Below are 17971 nucleotides of genomic sequence, written 5' to 3'. Positions count from 1 at the left end.
CTTAGTGGTTAGAGCTTTTTAAGGTTGGAATGTATTAGGAATGGTGAATTTCCTATTTCTAGAAGTGTGAAACATAGGCTGGGTACACTTGACACCAGTTGTCCACCTGGGATTTGTCAGGTATTTCACTGTGATTAAAGTTACAAATTTGAAGACATGAATGGAATTCATAGATTGAATATATAGCTAAACTAATTTCGCAAGTTCATCTGTAACAGGATTTAGAATTTAGGGGCAAGTAATCATCTTCTATCTTAAAATATTTTATAATAAAAATCTAAGGAATATGTTTGTGTTAATCCAGTTTCAGGCTTTGGCCGCATTGCAACCCCTAATTCCAGTTTTATGTCATAATCTCTTTGGTAATTTTGGCACAGTTGAGTAATTAAACTTTGTTTATTTTAAAAATTTATCTTTTGAATAATAATGTATGCATATGGTACAAAATTCAAAAGGCATAAGGGGTATACAGTGAAAAATAAGCCCTCTATACTTTGCTAGTCCATCCCCAACCAATCTAGACACCAAGTTGCCCTTCCATTGGCAACCACTGTTATGTGATTCCTGTCTCCCATTCTAAAGGTAGTCGGTACACAGATAAGCATCTTTGTGTGTGTGTATGTGTGCGTGCGTGTGTGTGTATATATATATATTTTAACAAGTAACATACTGCGTACTTTCTGCAGTTTGCAGAGCACTGAACAACATATCCTGGTAAAGTTTCTCTGTCACTGCATATAGAGTTGAATGTTTTTTCTTTCAAATCACTGAAAAATACACTATATGGTTACAGTTTGGTTTATTGATCAGTTATTATGAGAAAAAAAATAAGACCCAGATTTGGGAAGGGACTTGCTTAAGGTAGTAGAAGCGGAAGACAGAGGAGATAGAGGTGACTTGAAATGGGAAGGTCACACAAGGGGGTAAGATGTGGCTTCTTCACCTGAGAAGACACAGAGGGTTCTTCACCTGATCATGTTGGCTCTAGGGATACAATCATGAAATTTCTGGAGGAAGGCCACAGCTCCTAAGCTCTAACACTTTATCAGAAGTTCTCAGTTCTTGCTTTTTAAGGTGTGCCAGGAGGTAAAATATTTGCTTCCAAATATCTCCAGGCTCTCCTTGACATACCCGTTCACACTGTAGATATTTTAACATTAGTTTTCACACATCAAAGCTTTTGCTAATAGTGTTGCTTTTCAGTGTTTACCTGGTGGTTGTTTTGTCTGCCAGACCAACTGTGGTCTTCTCAGAGGCTGAAGCTGTATCTTAGTGAGTGGTGGTTAAATACCATTGGTTAATTGCATTTGCAGGTGGGATGAGAACTCTGGTATTTCTTCTCTTTCACAAGACCACATGGTCAAAAAAAGCAAAGACTACTAGGTGGTTTTAACAAATAGTTTCTTCTGTATTCCAGAACATTCACTAATATATGGGAAAAAAGCATGCCACTGCATCTGTTAAGTGTCAGTAGACGTTTTAGGCAGCTGGAAGGCAAAAATATATCAAAATATAGCAGAATACTCCCCCAACTCACATCCACTCTGTAGCTGTTCTCTGGTTTCAGGAAATCTTCATCCTTGTCAGGAGAGTCTGCAGGGAACTTGTCCAGAGTTCCTACAGCAGCCCCAGGCCAGCCGGCAGTATCTCCTGCAGAGTGGGATTTCTGTGAAAAAGGCAGCACTTCTGGTAAATTCAGAGAAATTAAAAGGCTATACGGCTATAGGCAAATGTATTCACGTTAAATCTGTACTGTGTTCCAGAAGGAAATGGCTTTATTCATCAGCTGCCTATTTGCAATTGCCATTTGTTTCCAAGTAAGGGAATATTACCAAAAATGTTTATTTTTTAGCTTATTCAAATATTTACATTTTCTCTAGCTTCTTTTCTGAAACATTTTGGCTCACTCTTTTTTTCTGATAAACAACTGCTGTTTAGATTTCCTTTGTTCCAGTAGATTATGAATGTTAGCTTTAGAACGGATCTGTTTCTTCAAAGGATCATGGGCAAGTGAGAATCCATATAGATCGATACATGGCAAAGTAAAGAAAATTAGACAGTGATAATTGGCAGTTTGTTCTCTAACCCCAGAAACTGCAGTCTAAAAAATTAATATCCTAAGGATTTCAGAGAGTGAAGAGAACTGCCTTGTGAATGCCTGGCATGTTTAGATAGTCCCTCAAAAAGGGAGCCAGCAGAGGGGCAGGCTTCTGTGCTTTATACTCCTTGTTCCTCCAGGCTACTTTTCTAGCCAAAGGGTCAGCCTTCGCAAATCTTCTACCCAGCTCCACTCACGAGCTCATTTCCCTCCTCCTCGCCTCTCTGAGATACTCGGGTGCTAATCTTGTCCCCTGCCCTCTGCATTGCCATTAGGGCCTTTGACCCCGTTTGCCATTCTCTGCTTTCCTAGAAGTTCTGGTCCTTGGTTAGCTGTGCCTCTGCTTATAATAACTGAGACCTAGAATAAAAGAGACAGCAAATGTGGGGAAACATACATTTGGCTTTGAATCTGTTAAGTTTGAGAGCGATAAGATTATTATATATATATATATATTATTATATATATATATTATATATATATATCTATCTAGTAGGTAATTGGGCATATGGGAGAGCTTGAAGGTATAAGAGAGTGAGAGACAAGTGGATGATACGAGATTCTATCAGTGGTGAAATGGACTAGAACCTAACATACTAGAAGAGAGTTCATTATTTAGAGAGGAGGATATATCTCTCCTTGGGACTGGAGTACAGAGGTTGAGTACTCTAACAGATCTCTCTGGTGCTGATAAGAATGACAGAAAGGAGGTTCCTGTGGGTTAGCTGAAAGAGATGACGACATTGTCTGAAGAGTGAGGAAGTAGTAAGGGCAGCAGGTGGTGAAGTGGTGAGGTCCTGTGACATTGCAATGAGTAGACTAGGGAGGGAGAGGAGTTGTGAAGAAGGGCTTGCTGGCAGGATTAAGGGCCTGCTCTGAGCCTGGAGGGTCCTCTTTGTGTAGAAGCACCCTTCTCTCTGGGGATATGATTCCCTGCAGCAGTGCTGGGCAGCAGTAGAGTTAGCGATTGTCAGGGTGCTGGTGTGGCCCTCTGAGGCACGAGGGTGCCAATATGACTGTGTCGGTAAGTCGTCTTTGGAGCACAAGCTCTGGGAAGTGAAACCAAGTCCTTGTCTGGGCTAGAGAGGAGGGAAATAGCTGAATTGGCCATTGCATTCAGCTCTGAGCACAGCCCTTGGCTTACAGATGTGCTTCATAAATGTTGGCTGAATCAGAGTGGTGGAGACAACTGGTTTTGTAGGAATCAGAAATAGTGATGGGATCTTTGATTGGGTGGGATTTGTGCATTTGTTGTGGTTCTGGATTAATTCTTTATTATGTAGCAATGCTGAATACTTAATATTGGAGCCACCGGGAAGATGGCAGGAGACAAAGTGAGCCAAGGGCCAAGGCCTCTGCAAAGTTTTTGTCTGTTGTTGATGTTGATGGTATGAGAAATAGCCATCTTGAGTAGAATTTGTGAACTTCAGGATATAGGGGATTTTGCATGAGGGAAGAATGTCTAGAAAGAACCTAATGATCCTAAAAGAATCCTGTCTTGGCCCTGAGGGTCAGGTGTTGTAAGAACTGAATGATAGGGGAAGAGATGACTTCTGAGGAAAGTCAGGTTGCGGGAGAAGGTGGGGAAGACAATTGTGAAAAGCCTAAGAGTGTAGGAGGCAGTTTTAGAATAGTGGGGGTCCCAAGATGGAAGACAGAACAGAAGAGCTGCAGCAATGTTCTTGGCAGAGCACAGGAGTTTGTGTCAGAATCTCTGGGGTCAGTAGTAAGCTGTGCTTGTGGGGAAGTGGGGCAGTAGGGTAGCTACTCTGGAATGACTGCTGATGCCACTGGGGTCTGCATTTATCGGGCGGACCTATGCCAGCCTGAGAGCGTGTTGTATTAATTATCCTATTTGATCCTCATAATGTGTTGTAGTAGCCTCATTTTACAAAAACTGAAACTCCGAAAAGTAAGGGTCACAGAACCTCATGGTTCCAGTCCAGTTCTTGCTTTATTTCTTGTGCACTTGCCCTTCGTGTATTGTCCTGTTCAAAGATAGCATGGATATAGGGATATAGCCAATGCATTCCCTTAGTATTGTTGGAAAGCCTGCTCCTTCTTGGCCCAAATGCAGCCAGGGTGTAGCTGGCTCTCTAGCACCCCCTGGTGGCAGTGACAGTATTGTGGCGTGCTAAGGTAAGCGTGAACACTGACTAGCTCAAGGTACCAGTAAGTCCCGGATACGCAGCAGCAAGAACATTTTCTTTGTTGTGAACATGGCACTTACCAGATACAGCCTTTAACAATTGTTTGTATATGTATCTTAACTGCAAAGTAATAGTTTGATATTTGTATACCCCTACAGTGTTCAGGGACATTCAAGTATGAAAGTGTGAAAAGAGACCCACTCATAGGGGGAGTTAAATTCATTGGCATGAACGCTTCTTATCCATGCGTAGACAGATTTGCCCCAGCCAATCCCTTTCCTTATAAGCTAGGATGATACTCTCTTCCTATTTCTTTTCATCTTTATTATGTCCCGTTTCATTGGCTTTTTTCATTAGCATATAAACACATTGTAATACCTCTCATTAAAGAAAGAAAAACCTCAGAATCAGTACACACACACACACACCCCCGCCCCCCAACCTGGTTCCTTTTTTCCTGGTTAAGTTTCTTAAAGAATGGTTTCCTAAACCTGTTCCTACCACTCTTTTCCCAACCCATTGCTCCTTGGCTCTTGCCAGTTCTAGCTCTTCACCAAAACCACCCTTGTGACCACTGAATGGGAGAGGAGTACCATTCTTACCAAGACCCCAGCGGGGTGTACAAAGAGTAACGTGAAATGTAAGGCCTCATTAAAGGTCTTGAAGGTGGCAGCTGTTCCGAATTTCAGCTGTTGTTTTGCAGTTTGAGCTGTTCCTTCCATGACCATCAGTTTAGCAATAGGGCTGTATTTGTTGATGCTGGTTGGTTTTTGTTTTTGTTTTGTTTTTAAGATTTTATTTATTTATTTGCGAGAGAGGGCACAAACAGGGGTAACTGCAGGCAGAGGCAGAGGGAGAAGCAGGCTCCCCGCTGAGCAAGGAGCCCGATGGGGGGCTCGACCCCAGGACCCTGAGATCATGACCTGAGCCGAAGGCAGATGCTTAACCGAATGAGCCACCCAAGCGCCCCAGATGCTATTTGGTTATGTTAAGCCACCTTTGTAGGCCAGATATTGATAGTTGTTATTGGTGTTCCAATGATATCTTCATAATTACCTCTTTTCCTTTCTGGATTCTGAATTACTTGAGAAATAGATTCAGAGATTAGATGGGCTTCCAAACATAAACTTTCTTTATGGTGAAAGCTGGACTAGAGATATTCTTGAGATATGCTTTGTAATCTGCTTATGGAGTGAGTGGATCTGCAGAGCAGACCTTCATCAACCAGCCACATGGAAGCCCTCAGAGCCTGGCATTTATCAATCAGAGAAGATATTGGTTACTAGTCAGTGGTCTGTAAATTACACATCTCAACAACTTGGCTCTTCATATCTGTCTCTTCAGGGCCTTTCTGTCCGTGGCTGTGTAGTCCTCAGCAAGATTTCTGAATCCTAGAACGAAGATTTTATAGGAGAGTTGTAGTACTGTTCTAGACATGAAATAGAGGGTGGCTTACTGGGTTGACTTTTTATCCAGTTGAAAATTCCTAGGACTGTTTATGACAAGTTGGATTTTGTTATAGCTAGGTTATTTGTACATTTGAAAGACTCATGCATTTACTAGTTCATGAGCTAATCATTGAAGTCAAACTGTTAGTGTCCTTTCTGTTACCACAGATTCAGTTTGTTTGTTTCTACATTTTACAGGTTGAATATAAGCTGGGATTCCAAGTAGACAATTTTGTGGCTATGGACATGCCCCAGGTCAACATTTCTGCTCAGGGGGAAGTTCCACGCACTTTATCAGGTGAGTCTGAAAGAGTTAACATACTGTTTTCAGTTGTGTCCCCCATATCCCAAGAAGAACAGTTTAATAATTGATGCGTAGTATATCTTACTTGATAGGCTTAAGATGTATAAGTACTTTGAAAAGTAATTTTTGAAAATCCTGATTATTTGCACTGTATTTTAAACCATCCCCTCTTTTCCATCCCTTCCAGAACTGTCTGTGCTCACTTCTTCCTTGTCTCCTTTTCTGCATTGCTGGCCTTGGCCTCCTCCTGTGTCTGGTCTTGTTCCTCTTGGACTAAATTCCCACACCGTGGCCTGGATCATCACTGAACACTCTTATCCGACCAAATGACATCAGTCCTATCAGGGCCCACTACCCCCATCAACTGAGTACATTGCAGACTCTCCCGCCATTATGCTGTTGTGTATCCTCTGCCTCTACCTGCCTGTCTGGCCCTGTTGCTGCATTTTGCCCCAGCATTCCAGTGGTACCGTACTACGTGCAGTTTTGACGTCCTTGCCTTTGCATGTGCCGGTCTGTGTATTTGGAACCCCCTTTTCCTCTTTTCTGCTTATTAAACTGTCATTCATACTAAATATTCAAGACTCAAAATCTCCACTGTCCTTTTTCTGCTTCCTTTTCTCCCCCCAGGTCTTAACTCTTTCTTCTGTTCTTCATACTCTGTAGGATCTTGTAATTTGACTGTTTTTGAACTGATCACATTATCTTGTAATTCTTTGTGCTTGTCTCTCCTTGCTGGCCTGTGGCTACCCTGAGGGCAGGAGCTGTCTTTTTCAGCCGTCTGCCCTTGGTGCCTAGCACTGCGTCTGCACAGGATAGTCATGTAATACATGTCTGACTAAATGATTTAAGTGTCATATATACCCAGTTTAACTACTGTTGAGCCAGCCTTTTGAGAAGGGCTCCTGAAGATGTGAGATTTTAAGAAAAGCGAAGCGAACTTTTTAAAACTTAAAGTGTAAGCCGTGTACTTTCCACAATATAGCAGTATCATGGAACTCTTTCTGGCAGTCTCATCTGTTATTATTAGTGACATACATTAAGCTTTAAGAAGGCATAGGAAGGCTTGCTCATTTTTATGGGGCAGTAAAGAAATTCAGAAATGCCCATATTTTTCATATGCTCATACAGATGATAGAATGATACTCTAAATTTGTAGAAAAAGAATCTTAAACTGAAAGATTGAAAAAAAAAAAATGATTTGCACCAAAGTCTGTTATCTCGTTGCTGTAGTAATTGATTAAAGCCAGTTTCTTTTTAGAAAGGGTTTTTTTTTAATTCAGTTGATTAATTTATCAGGTTTATCAGTTTACAGGTTTATATTTAATCTCTTCATTAAGAGAAATACATAATTGCATTTTGGTGGTAAATTGTCTTTCCTTTTTATCAAGTAATTGCTGTTTTGTTGCTGATGTGACTGGTAAGGTAGCAGGGTTTACCTTATTCTGTAGCTTTACTATATTATAATAAGAGGACTTGTGAGACAAAGTGATCTATTAAAAATCATGAGCAAAAGTTGAAAATAGTGATCTCTTCCTTTATGTCTTGGCTTGTTCTTTAATGCTAACTTTTATATCTATAATGAATGAAGAAATACTTAATGTCTAAAGCTATGTAGTCTGAAGGTAAGTTCTGTGAAAATTTCTGTTTAGTATTATGTAAATGTATTATTTTTAGTTTTATGCAACAAAAATAAAGAATTCTAAAATAGTAGGTATTAATATTGATTTTTAGAAAAGTAAAATATCTTTTCTTTTTTGCTCTTTAAACAGTGTTTCGGGTCGAGCTTTCCTGTACTGGCAAAGTAGATTCTGAGGTTATGATACTAATGCAGCTCAACTTGACAGTAAATTCTTCAAAAAACTTTACAGTCTTAAACTTTAAACGAAGGAAAATGTGCTACAAAAGTAAGGAATTTATTTACCAGAGTGTGTGTTTTATATAGATGTGATAAGGTCATAAATATATTTTGTCATCTTTCTACAGATTTGTGACCAAATCTTGATGATAGTTGCAAGTGTGAAAAGAAAGAGTACTAACAGATGAAATTCTGAGATAATCGCCAGGTAGCTTGTTGCCAGGAATCTCCCTCGGGCCCTTCGTTCTCAAAATCTTTTCTCAGAATTGCTAACTTTCCACTAGGGATGTGAAATAGTACTCAAGTGGCTGGTCACCTCATTGTGATAGGGGCCCCTGAGTAACTGAGTGTTCACTGAGTTTTCCTTATAGAAGTGCTGATGCTCAGAAGCATTGCCTGGGGCCAGATGGACTGGGCCTGAGATGGGGACAAGTCACTTACCCTAAGTCTTAGTTTTTTCATTTGTAAACTGGGCATAATAACCTGTTTCAAAAGTTGTTCTTTTTTATTTTCTCTTAGATTAATTGAATCAAACCTAAATCTTAGAATACCATGTATGGGTACTTAATAGATGTTAGTAACTTTGGTTTTGAATAATCGGTTACTTAAGAAATTACAGTGGCTATGAGAATTCCTAGCACGTAGGCTGTAGATGAAAGAATTTTAGAGTTTCTCCTTAAAGGTCATCTAGTCCAACCTGCTCACTTTAAGTTGCACTAAGGTAAAGTGACCTAAATTTGCATGGCCACTTAGGTTACTATCTAAGATAGGGAAAATAAAACCCTCTAAACTTATTGAGTACCTACTGTTGACAGCTGCTTTACTTCCATTGAACCCAGTTCTCTCTAGGCAGTGGGTCTCTCATTACCTCCATTTTCTCAGGAGGAAGCTGAGGCTCAGGGCATCTGACCAACTTGCCAAGGTCAGACAGCAGCTAAGTGGTACAGCTGGATGCAAACTCGTGCTCTTAGCGCCATTGTTAAACTCTCTCTCTCTCTCAAACATTTCCTACTTGAAATTAGTGCTGAGTGTTATGAAAGATCCTAATGCCAGCAAGTGAGTTACAATGGCTGATGTCAAGATACATGCCAGTAAAAAAGCTCTACTGCATTGGAATGGACATTTTTTAAATGGAAAGTTAGCAAGCACCTTTTAGCTTCAGTGTTTTGATACATTTTTCAGTTCTAATATTCTCAGTTATGTACCTACTTTCATGTAATTTTCAAGCCAAAGTGGACTTTAGAGTCTCTCTAGTTCAGTCTAGTCATTATATAATTGATATGAGGAGACTGGGCCCTAGAGAGACCGCCTAAGCTAGCACAGTCAGTCAGTGAGGAGTATAGAAGGCCTGGTTCCTGATCCCTAGGGAAGGGGATGTGACTGTACCATGGTGCTTCGCCTAATGTCTAAAGGCAGCATGATGGCCAAATGTGATGTGATCGATGGAGTCCACCACTTAGTAACCACTGAGGTTAAGGATCAGCCGACATTCAGAATGATCCCATACTTTGTCCATTTTCTTTAATATGTATGCGAAAATTAAATTAAAATACAGTTGGTGTAATTTTCTACTCTGTTTTAGACTTAAGTTTAATATAGTGCTCCCCTTTTCATTTGGTCGTTATACTTCTGGCCACCCCAGTTGTCCAGTTCATGGCTCTTTAATATGTGATCCTAATGTGTTTGTCTGGTTTTCTACCCTACTACATTTAAAAAATTGCAACAGAAAATATATCTGTACTATATCGAATGTTAATGGGTGTTACTGGTAAGAAAATGTTCCTTTTTTACGTGAGAGTGGGGACTGCTTGATCAGGTAAATTTCATTACTTAAGAACTCCTTAGAGCCTTTATACTCTGCTAATGTGAATTATGCACCTCCACAGAGGTTAAAATATGTGTTTCCCCCCAAACTTCTTGACCACAGAAACCCTTTTCATTGAGCATCTGTAAGCAATACCCATAGATTAGGAATTGGTGATTATAGTGATAATTATCAGAATCGTAATGTAGCATTTATTGTCTTGCAACAAATACTTTGTTAGTTCAGGCAGTGTTCTAAAAGAACACAAAACTATGTTAGAGAAAAACTCAGAAAATGTAATTAGAGTATTTAAGGATTTTCATGGAAAAGGAAGAATTTCTAAAGCATTTTTTATCTTTTTTTAAATTCAGAACTTGAAGAAGTAAAAACTTCAGCCTTGGACAAAAACACTAGCAGAACTATTTGTAAGTGTTACTGAGTTACCGTTCTCCATCACGAAGGAAGAAAAATGGCTGATTGCAAATGCACGTGATTGTATAAGGCTTAGAGGCCTTGTAGTGCCCAGTTTGTCAAAAGATATGTGATGAGGCCTTGCTATTTACTTCACTGATGTTTTGTAGATTGGTATATAGTCAGGGGAAATGATTAGAATATTGACATTTTTGTGAAGCAAAATTCATACATATTTTATAGCAAATGATCTATAAGCAAGAATTTATATCACATCATTTCGAATGGTTATAATTAAAGTATGAACATAAAAACATGTATAAGATCCTCATCTCAATAGCAGAAGGTTAGAAAATCTGACTAGTGACCTGGATGGGTTAACCCTCAGCTGATTTCATCCAGGTGAAAATGCAAGCTTAAAGGATACTTAAAGATACGTATTTAAACCTACAGAACAGAAACTCCAAGTAGATCTTTATTTTTTGGTAATGGTTGTGTCTAGATGATATAACTTAGACTTCTTTTTTCCTTTTCTGATGTGGACACATATTGAGTCTTATACTTCCTGAGATAGTTTTAATAGCATTATCTTAAAAGGATAAAAAATTTGTGGTGAGGAGGAATTTCAAATATGCAAAAGTTGAGAGAATGCTCTGATGAACCTGCATGTGACCATTACCCTACTTCAGTAATGATCAACGTTTTGCCAGTGTTGTTCCATTGATTTCCTCCTCCTTTTCTGGATGGGTAAATGGTTGGGGAGGAGTAGAATATTTTAAAGCACAGTTCAGGCATCATATCATTTCATCCATAAATATTCCAGTATGGATTTCTTTAAAAAAGGGCAATTAAGGGGCACCTGGGTGGCTCAGTTGGTTAAGCGTCTGCCTTCGGCACAGGTCATGATCGCAGCCCGCATTGGGCTCCCTGCTCAGCGGGGAGCCTGCTTCTCCCTCTGCCCCTCCCCCTGCTTGTGCTCCCTCTCTCTCAACTAAACAAATAAAATCTTTTTTTTAAAGGTAATTAAAAAAATAACCCACAATCACCCAACACCTATTCACTTGTATTTGATTTATCACATTTAACAAAATTAACAATAATTCCTTAATAAATTCTAATAGCAGACAATTACCTTATTGTCTCAAAAATATCTTTTTATAGTTTTGCCTCCACATCAGGATCCAAATGAAGTCCACACACTCTATTTTGTTGACAGATATTTTATATTACTCAGAAATCACTCACTCCCCCCTTATATCACTTTTTTGTTGATGAAATTGAGTAATTTATCTCATCGAATTTCTCCTGTCTTCATCTTTGTGGTGTTAACATACTTTTTTTTCCTCCTGTAAACTGGTAATTAGATTTTGTACTTGATTAGATTTAGGACCAACCCTTGGCAAGAGTAGTTCATAGATGGTAGTATGTGCTTCCTATTTCATCTTTTTCTCACCTCAGGAGGCAAAGAGTATCTATAGCTATCCCAAAGTAGATTTTTTTTTTTTAGAGATTTTATTTTATTTATTTTAGAGAGAGAGCAAGCAGGGTGGGGAGGGCAGAGGGAAAGAGAGTCTTAAGCAGACTCTGCACTCAGTGCAGAGCCCGATGCCAGGCTCGATCTCATGACCCTGAGATCATGACCTGAGCCGAAACCAAGAGTCAGACACTTTACCAACTGAGCCACGGACAGGTGCCCCCCCAAAGTAGACCTTTTTTGAAGGTAAAGTAATATACATTGTCTGCTTTTTTAGATTATTTCATTTGGATTTATCTCTAAGAAGAAAAAAAAAGTATCTTAAAAAATACCACTGCTCCCCAAATTTACTTTGAAAATTCTAGTGACTTTACCCATTTCTTTTATGCTAGTAGGATGTTATTTCACACAGAGAAACTAGAATATTGCGTATTCTTGGTCTCTGGCTGTCTTTTCTTCAGTACCTCTCTTCTTCCCTCCCTTTCTATCCATGCATTCAGCATCTGTTGAAAGTCTGCGATATGCCTGGTGGTATGATTAAAGCAGGGGATTAAACTGAGCAAAACAGACCCTGCCCTTAAGGGTTTATAATGTAGTGGATGAGATGGACAAGGCACTAATGCAATGATAATAACATAGTGTGGCAAGCTATGATAAGGCAAGTGCAAGGTGCTTTGGGAACCCTACGGAGGGGCATATAATCTCTGAAGGAGTGAGGGACAGTTTCCTGAGGAAAAGTGGCATCTCGTGTGAGACTTGAAGGCTGACCAGATGGTGGCAGGTGAAATGTCAAAGTGAAGGAATGGGAATAGTGCATACACAAGCCTGGAATTTGGAGGTAAACAAGCAGGATACGTTTGGGGGGATCTCCCCAGCAGAGTAGTGTCCTCTTCTCTGTCCTGGTGTGTGCTTGGATAGGTACTGCTAGCACCAGCCTTTAGGACCTCCCTTTTCTGCCCCTTCCAAGATTGAACAGCTTGTGGCATCCTTGAGGAAAGTCAGGCCTTCATTCAGGCTGTGTAAAGTCTAGCTGCCCTAGAAGCTATTTGGTCTTTTTGCTTTAATCTGTTCTGATTTATTGTTTTCTTGATTCAGTTTAAATTTTAGAAAGCAGTCTTAGAAGTTTTTGAAAGCTATGGCTTTTATCTTTTGCCCTTACCTATCCCCAGAACTCCACATTTGTATTTCTGTCAATTTGACATCTCCACGTAGATGTGTACTGGGTACTCTTAGATACAACAAAACTCTTGATTCTCTCTCTTCCGCCAACCTGCCTTTTCCTCCCAATCTTTGTAAAGGTACCATTATCCACCTAATTCTTTAAGCCTAACTTTTGATTCTTCTTTTTCTTTTTATCCCAGTATCATTCATTAGCAAGGTCTGTTGACTGTGCTTCCTCTCCATTAATTTATCTTCAGTAACATTCTTGCCCACACCATTGCTGTCTCTTTTTTGGACTACTGTAGTAACTTTCTAACTTGTTCCCTGCCCCTGTCTTGCACATTCCTCAAAGCATTCTTTACACGACGTGCAGTCAGCTTGGTTTTTTTCCAGGTTTCATCATGTGTATCGTTCCTTTGCTTAATAACGATTTCCTGTCTTATGAAGGATAAAACCCAGATTCCTCAGGTTTTATTCAGTAGAATTATGATGTGAGTACTCATCATCAAAACTTACTTGATGCCTTAGTTACACCAGTTCTGCTTCTATTTGTCTTCCCTGTGCTTGCTCAGATCACATGTATCTCTGTCTCTGTGCATCTCTTCCTTAGTTTGTGTGTGTGTTCGTGTGTGTGTGTGTGTGTGTGTGTCTGTCTGTCTTTGAGTTATTTCCCCCATTGCCAAGGTTTGCTTTCTCTTTCCCTCTCTGTTTTGAATAATAGAAAGTTGAACACAATTTCATGAGTGGGGTCTTGTTACCCTGCCCTTATCTTTAAAAATAAATAAGCAAAATAATCTGTTACTCTCATAAGAGAAAAAGACTAAAAGTTTATTGTTTTTTTTAAATGTGAGGGTCACTCTTGTCTGATCTTTCCACTCTAGACGTCACTATTGAAGAAATATGAAGGATATATAGATCTGTGCTGTCCATTATGATAACTACTAGTCACATGTGACTATTTAAAGTAATTAAAGTGAAATAAAATGAAAACTGCAGTTCCTCAGTAGTACTGGCCACATTTCAAGGGCTTCATCGCCACAGGTGACCAGTGGCTCCTGTATTGGACAGCACACTAGAACGTTTCCATCACTGCAGAGAGTTCTCTTGGATAGCACTGCCATACATAAAAAATGTAAAACTTGTGACTTTTGTACTCATTAATGAAAAATTTTCTTCAAACCCTTTTTTAAAAATTCCTTCAACAACATTAAAAAAATTTTAAAAATTGTGAGAACTTATATCAACACACCACTGGTAACTGATCTTATCAAAGAGTGGGCACATGAAATGAAAATATTTTTTTACAAAGAACAGGATACTCATTGTTTATATTGGGTCATAGAGCAGTTGATAATATTTGTTTAAAAAGCTTAATGTGCTTTTCATTTTTATTTCAGATGATCCTGTACATGCAGCTCCAACCACTTCCACACGTGTGTTTTATATCAGCGTGGGGGTTTGCTGTGCAGTAATATTTCTTGTAGCAATAATATTAGCTGTTTTGCACCTTCATAGTATGAAAAGAATTGAACTGGATGACAGGTATTATACCTATTTTGGGAAAGGAAAAAAATTAAAGCGGTTATTTGCATTTACATGGGAGCCCACACACACCCATGCATTGCGGTGCACAGGGGAGGGAGGGAGGATGATCAGGTCTTGCCAAAAGAAAAATTACTGTCTTTTGTGATTACTGTCATTGTGTTTTCCTGAGTCTTTTTAAAACATTTTTTTGAAGACAGAAATTATAGTTTATTAGTTGGTGGGTAAGAAGTGAGGATCACAATTTTGTTCCCATCCCCTTTAACGTGACTCTATTCTAGACTCCTAGTACCTTTTTAAAATAGCCCTGTTTCTTCCTCCCAGTTCATCCCTCCATCATTATCCATCCATGCATCCATCCTTGCATCCAGTAAACATTTATTGATAACCTGCTGTGATTAAACCATTGGTTCTCAACCTGGTTGCACATTATAGTCATGAGTAAGCTTTTAAAACATGGGTCCCACCTTCCAGAGATTCTGATGTAATTGGTCTGGGGTGGTGTTTGGGCCATCACTATTTTTCTTAAAGCTTCCTGGATAGTTCCAATGTGTAGCCTTGGAGATATGCTAGGTGCTGGGAATATAAAAAAATTGATGCTATACCTTATAGCTTCAAATATTCATCTTTGACATTAACCTATAATTATAAAAGTTTATAAATTTGATGATTATGATTTGTGTAGTATAGTGTGAGAATAGAAAAGGTGCTTGTCCCAGCCTAGGTGGGTCAGAGATGACAGGGAGGACTTTATAGCCAGGATAGGGTGAGAGGTAAAGATGGAGTGACAGGTTTATTTTCCCAGTACATAACTATCATTTTCCTCCTCAGTGATTCCCACTTGGTGACTGAAAGATTTCCAGCTTCTTGACTTGGCTTTCAAAGCCCTCCTTTAGTGGAGAGATATCTCCCATACTCGTTGAACCTTTCTTTCTTACTGTGCTCCTACTTATGCTGCAGTCACATGATTTTATGTTCCACGCTTTGGCCCTGTATATTTAGGGCCTTTACCTATACTTTAGGACTTTAGTTCATGTGTTCCTTTTGCCCACAGGGGTCCCTGCATTTTCCAAGGAAAACAGTCCAAACCTGTTCCTTCTTCAGCTTTCAACTCCCCATTGCCATTTCTTACATGAAGTCTTTTCTAAGTCTCCCAACTGCCCTCTGTTTCTTTCTCTCTCCTACCCTCGGCCTCCCCTTCTCCCTCTTTCCCTCTCTCTCTTTGGTAGCAGTTATTGTACTTTTTTCTCCTGTAATAATTTTTTGTCTCTCCCACTAGACTGTAAGCTTTGTCCAATTAGGGAGCAGTATGTCTTACTCATTACTGAATCCCCAGGCCTACACAGTGTCATACACACAGTGGATAGGCATATTTGTGGCATAAACAAAAACACAAGGGTACAGGGAACTGGTTGGACTCAGTACCTGTCCTAAGTACTCTCTGTCCCTCTGTTTTACTTTATCTGAGTAGAGAAGGAAGAGGAAGTTGGTAAGAATGAGAAGAGAAATACATGGGTGGGACATGTTTCAGAATAGGTTTTGTGTATATGGTGGTGGTGAAGTTAGAATTGGGGTTTACAGAGGAAGAAATGGCATTTGGAAGCTTCTGAGTGGGAAGTAAGGTAACAGGAACATTTAGGTAAAGGAGTCACTGAGGAGCATGACATTTAGGAGTCTTGATACATTTTCCTTGAATGCTTACATGTGTGCTAGGGCTTTGAACACACATTGGACAGAGTTGTGCAAAAACTGTCAAGATACTATGGGGCATGTACCTCAGCCTGCTAAAATAATCAGTTACTGCTCATGCATTGGGTGTTTCGGTTCTTTCCATTTTCAGGCATAGGTTTCCAGACATTGAATAAAAGCAACTTACATTATTGCTTGTTTTCAGAGTATAACCTAGTGGTTAAGACCATGGACTCTGGAGCCAAAGCATCTCTGAATTCTGACTGTTCTACTTACTAGCTTTATGGCTAGTAATGTACTTAACATCTTTGTAGGCTTTTCAAGAATTCTGAGGTGGTACGAGAGTGCCACCTACTGTTCAGTTACTGGAGAGAAACAACCAGTAAATAATTTTGAGTCTGGCCATTTAACCATCAGGGTATGTTGGTTGCAGGTATTATTTAAGTAGTGGTTTTACATATATTATATAACTGGAGCCTCTCAAAAATCCTGGGAGATAGGTTTTCTTAATCCCATTTAATGGGTAAGTAAATTGAGGTCCTTTATTTTCCCCTCTTTGGGGATGGTAATGTTTCTGTTCCCTCCTCTAGACTTCTAACAACATTGATTTTTAGTCTGATCTTTGAGTAGTACTTAGAACTCCAAAAACCGGTGCTCTGTGGTTACCCACTGAAAAGACAGAAATACATGCTTAAGAGGTATTAATTTGTAGTAATCTTGAGTACAGGGTTAGCAGTTGCTTGAGCCTACCATCTTCTGGATCTCCCATATTACTTAAAGAATGTGATATAATGGAATGCTTTAAGTACTAGAGAATTCCGAAAAGTTCCATAAATTCTAAAAAGGTGGGATTGAGGAAGAAGGAAAATGTATGTGATTCAGTAAACTTGAACCAGATACAGTACCCTTTCCCAAGCCTTGAGCATGTTGGTATATTTGATTTACTTTGATATTCCTTATTTGATATAGGCCATTTGATTTGAGACCATTAGTGGAAGAGGCCTGTCATTCTACTCCTTTTTTTAAAAAGCAATCTAATTGAATGGCATGGGCTCTCTTCCTAAGAGAAGACCCGTAGGTCCCTAACATGGTCTTTGTGCGAGGTTCAGGCCTACTATCTGTGGTGTCTGAGGACTAATACCTGCATTTCTGAATGACTGACAAGATGAACCTGCTTGAGACGGTGGAGGTAGACAAGAAAAATAGCTCTTCATTATGAAATGAAAATTTCAACATGGAATGTTTGATGGACATCCATGCATTATTGTGATGGTCATCAGGATTTTAAGCTGGTTACAATGGCTGCATGCATTTTTATATGTACAGAAAAAGGAAATTTCTCACTGAAGCTGACTTACCAGTTATTTCTCTCAAAAATTGTTTGCAGCATCAGTGCCAGCAGTAGCTCCCAAGGGCTGTCTCAGCCATCTACCCAGACGACTCAATATCTGAGAGCCGACACACCCAACAATGCAACTCCTATCACCAGTAAGAGTTAATTTAATTCCAAAGATGATTTACTGACGTTGTCTGTGGTCTGTCTGCCAGTGGCACCTGTGTGCTTAGTTATTTGTGCGGCATGTGTACCATCCCATGTACATAGTATCTTAACGTGCATAGAATTAGGCTTGATCCCCAACTTCTGCTTTCTAGAGCATTGAGTGAAACATTCTAAACTTAGAGTAGTAAAAATAATTTTTAAAAATTTAAGTTTAATTGCTAGAATTAATTTTGGGGGAGATTTCCATAGATTAATTCCATCAAAAGGGATACTGAATCGCTTCTATAGAAATTCAGGAGGAATATTTTCAGGTAGTAACATAGACTAAGCCATTGAGCTGTATGAAAACAGAGTCTTAGATTTTAATGAATTGTTTGATAATCTTAAGGGCTGTGGACTTTACATTGTGTTTTTTTTTAAGATTTTATTTATTTGAAAGAGACAGAGAGCCCTCGGCAGGGGAGGGAGGGGCAGAGGGGGCAGGAGAGGGACCAACAGACTCTGCCTCTGCGCTGAGGGTGGAGCCAATCC

General features: G+C 39.5%; 1 protein-coding gene across 2 annotated transcripts in view; it reads left to right on the top strand.

The window, feature by feature from the left end:
- RYK (receptor like tyrosine kinase) overlaps positions 1 to 17971 on the top strand; it is a 93004-nt gene that overhangs the window by 37818 nt on the left and 37215 nt on the right. For both annotated transcript variants that reach the window (XM_034994990.1, XM_034994981.1), the window contains exons 3-7: positions 5895 to 5994; positions 7773 to 7907; positions 10034 to 10087; positions 14106 to 14250; positions 17327 to 17427. In XM_034994990.1, coding sequence (XP_034850881.1) covers positions 5895 to 5994; positions 7773 to 7907; positions 10034 to 10087; positions 14106 to 14250; positions 17327 to 17427 — 535 coding nt within the window. The remainder of the gene's footprint in view (positions 1 to 5894; positions 5995 to 7772; positions 7908 to 10033; positions 10088 to 14105; positions 14251 to 17326; positions 17428 to 17971) is intronic.

The sequence above is a fragment of the Mirounga leonina genome, unplaced genomic scaffold (assembly GCF_011800145.1).
Source record: "Mirounga leonina isolate KUSES-001 unplaced genomic scaffold, KU_Mleo_1.0 Mir_115, whole genome shotgun sequence".
NCBI lineage: Eukaryota > Metazoa > Chordata > Mammalia > Carnivora > Phocidae > Mirounga > Mirounga leonina.
Note: the sequence above shows the minus strand (reverse complement) of the source record. Positions and strands in the feature narration are given on the sequence as shown.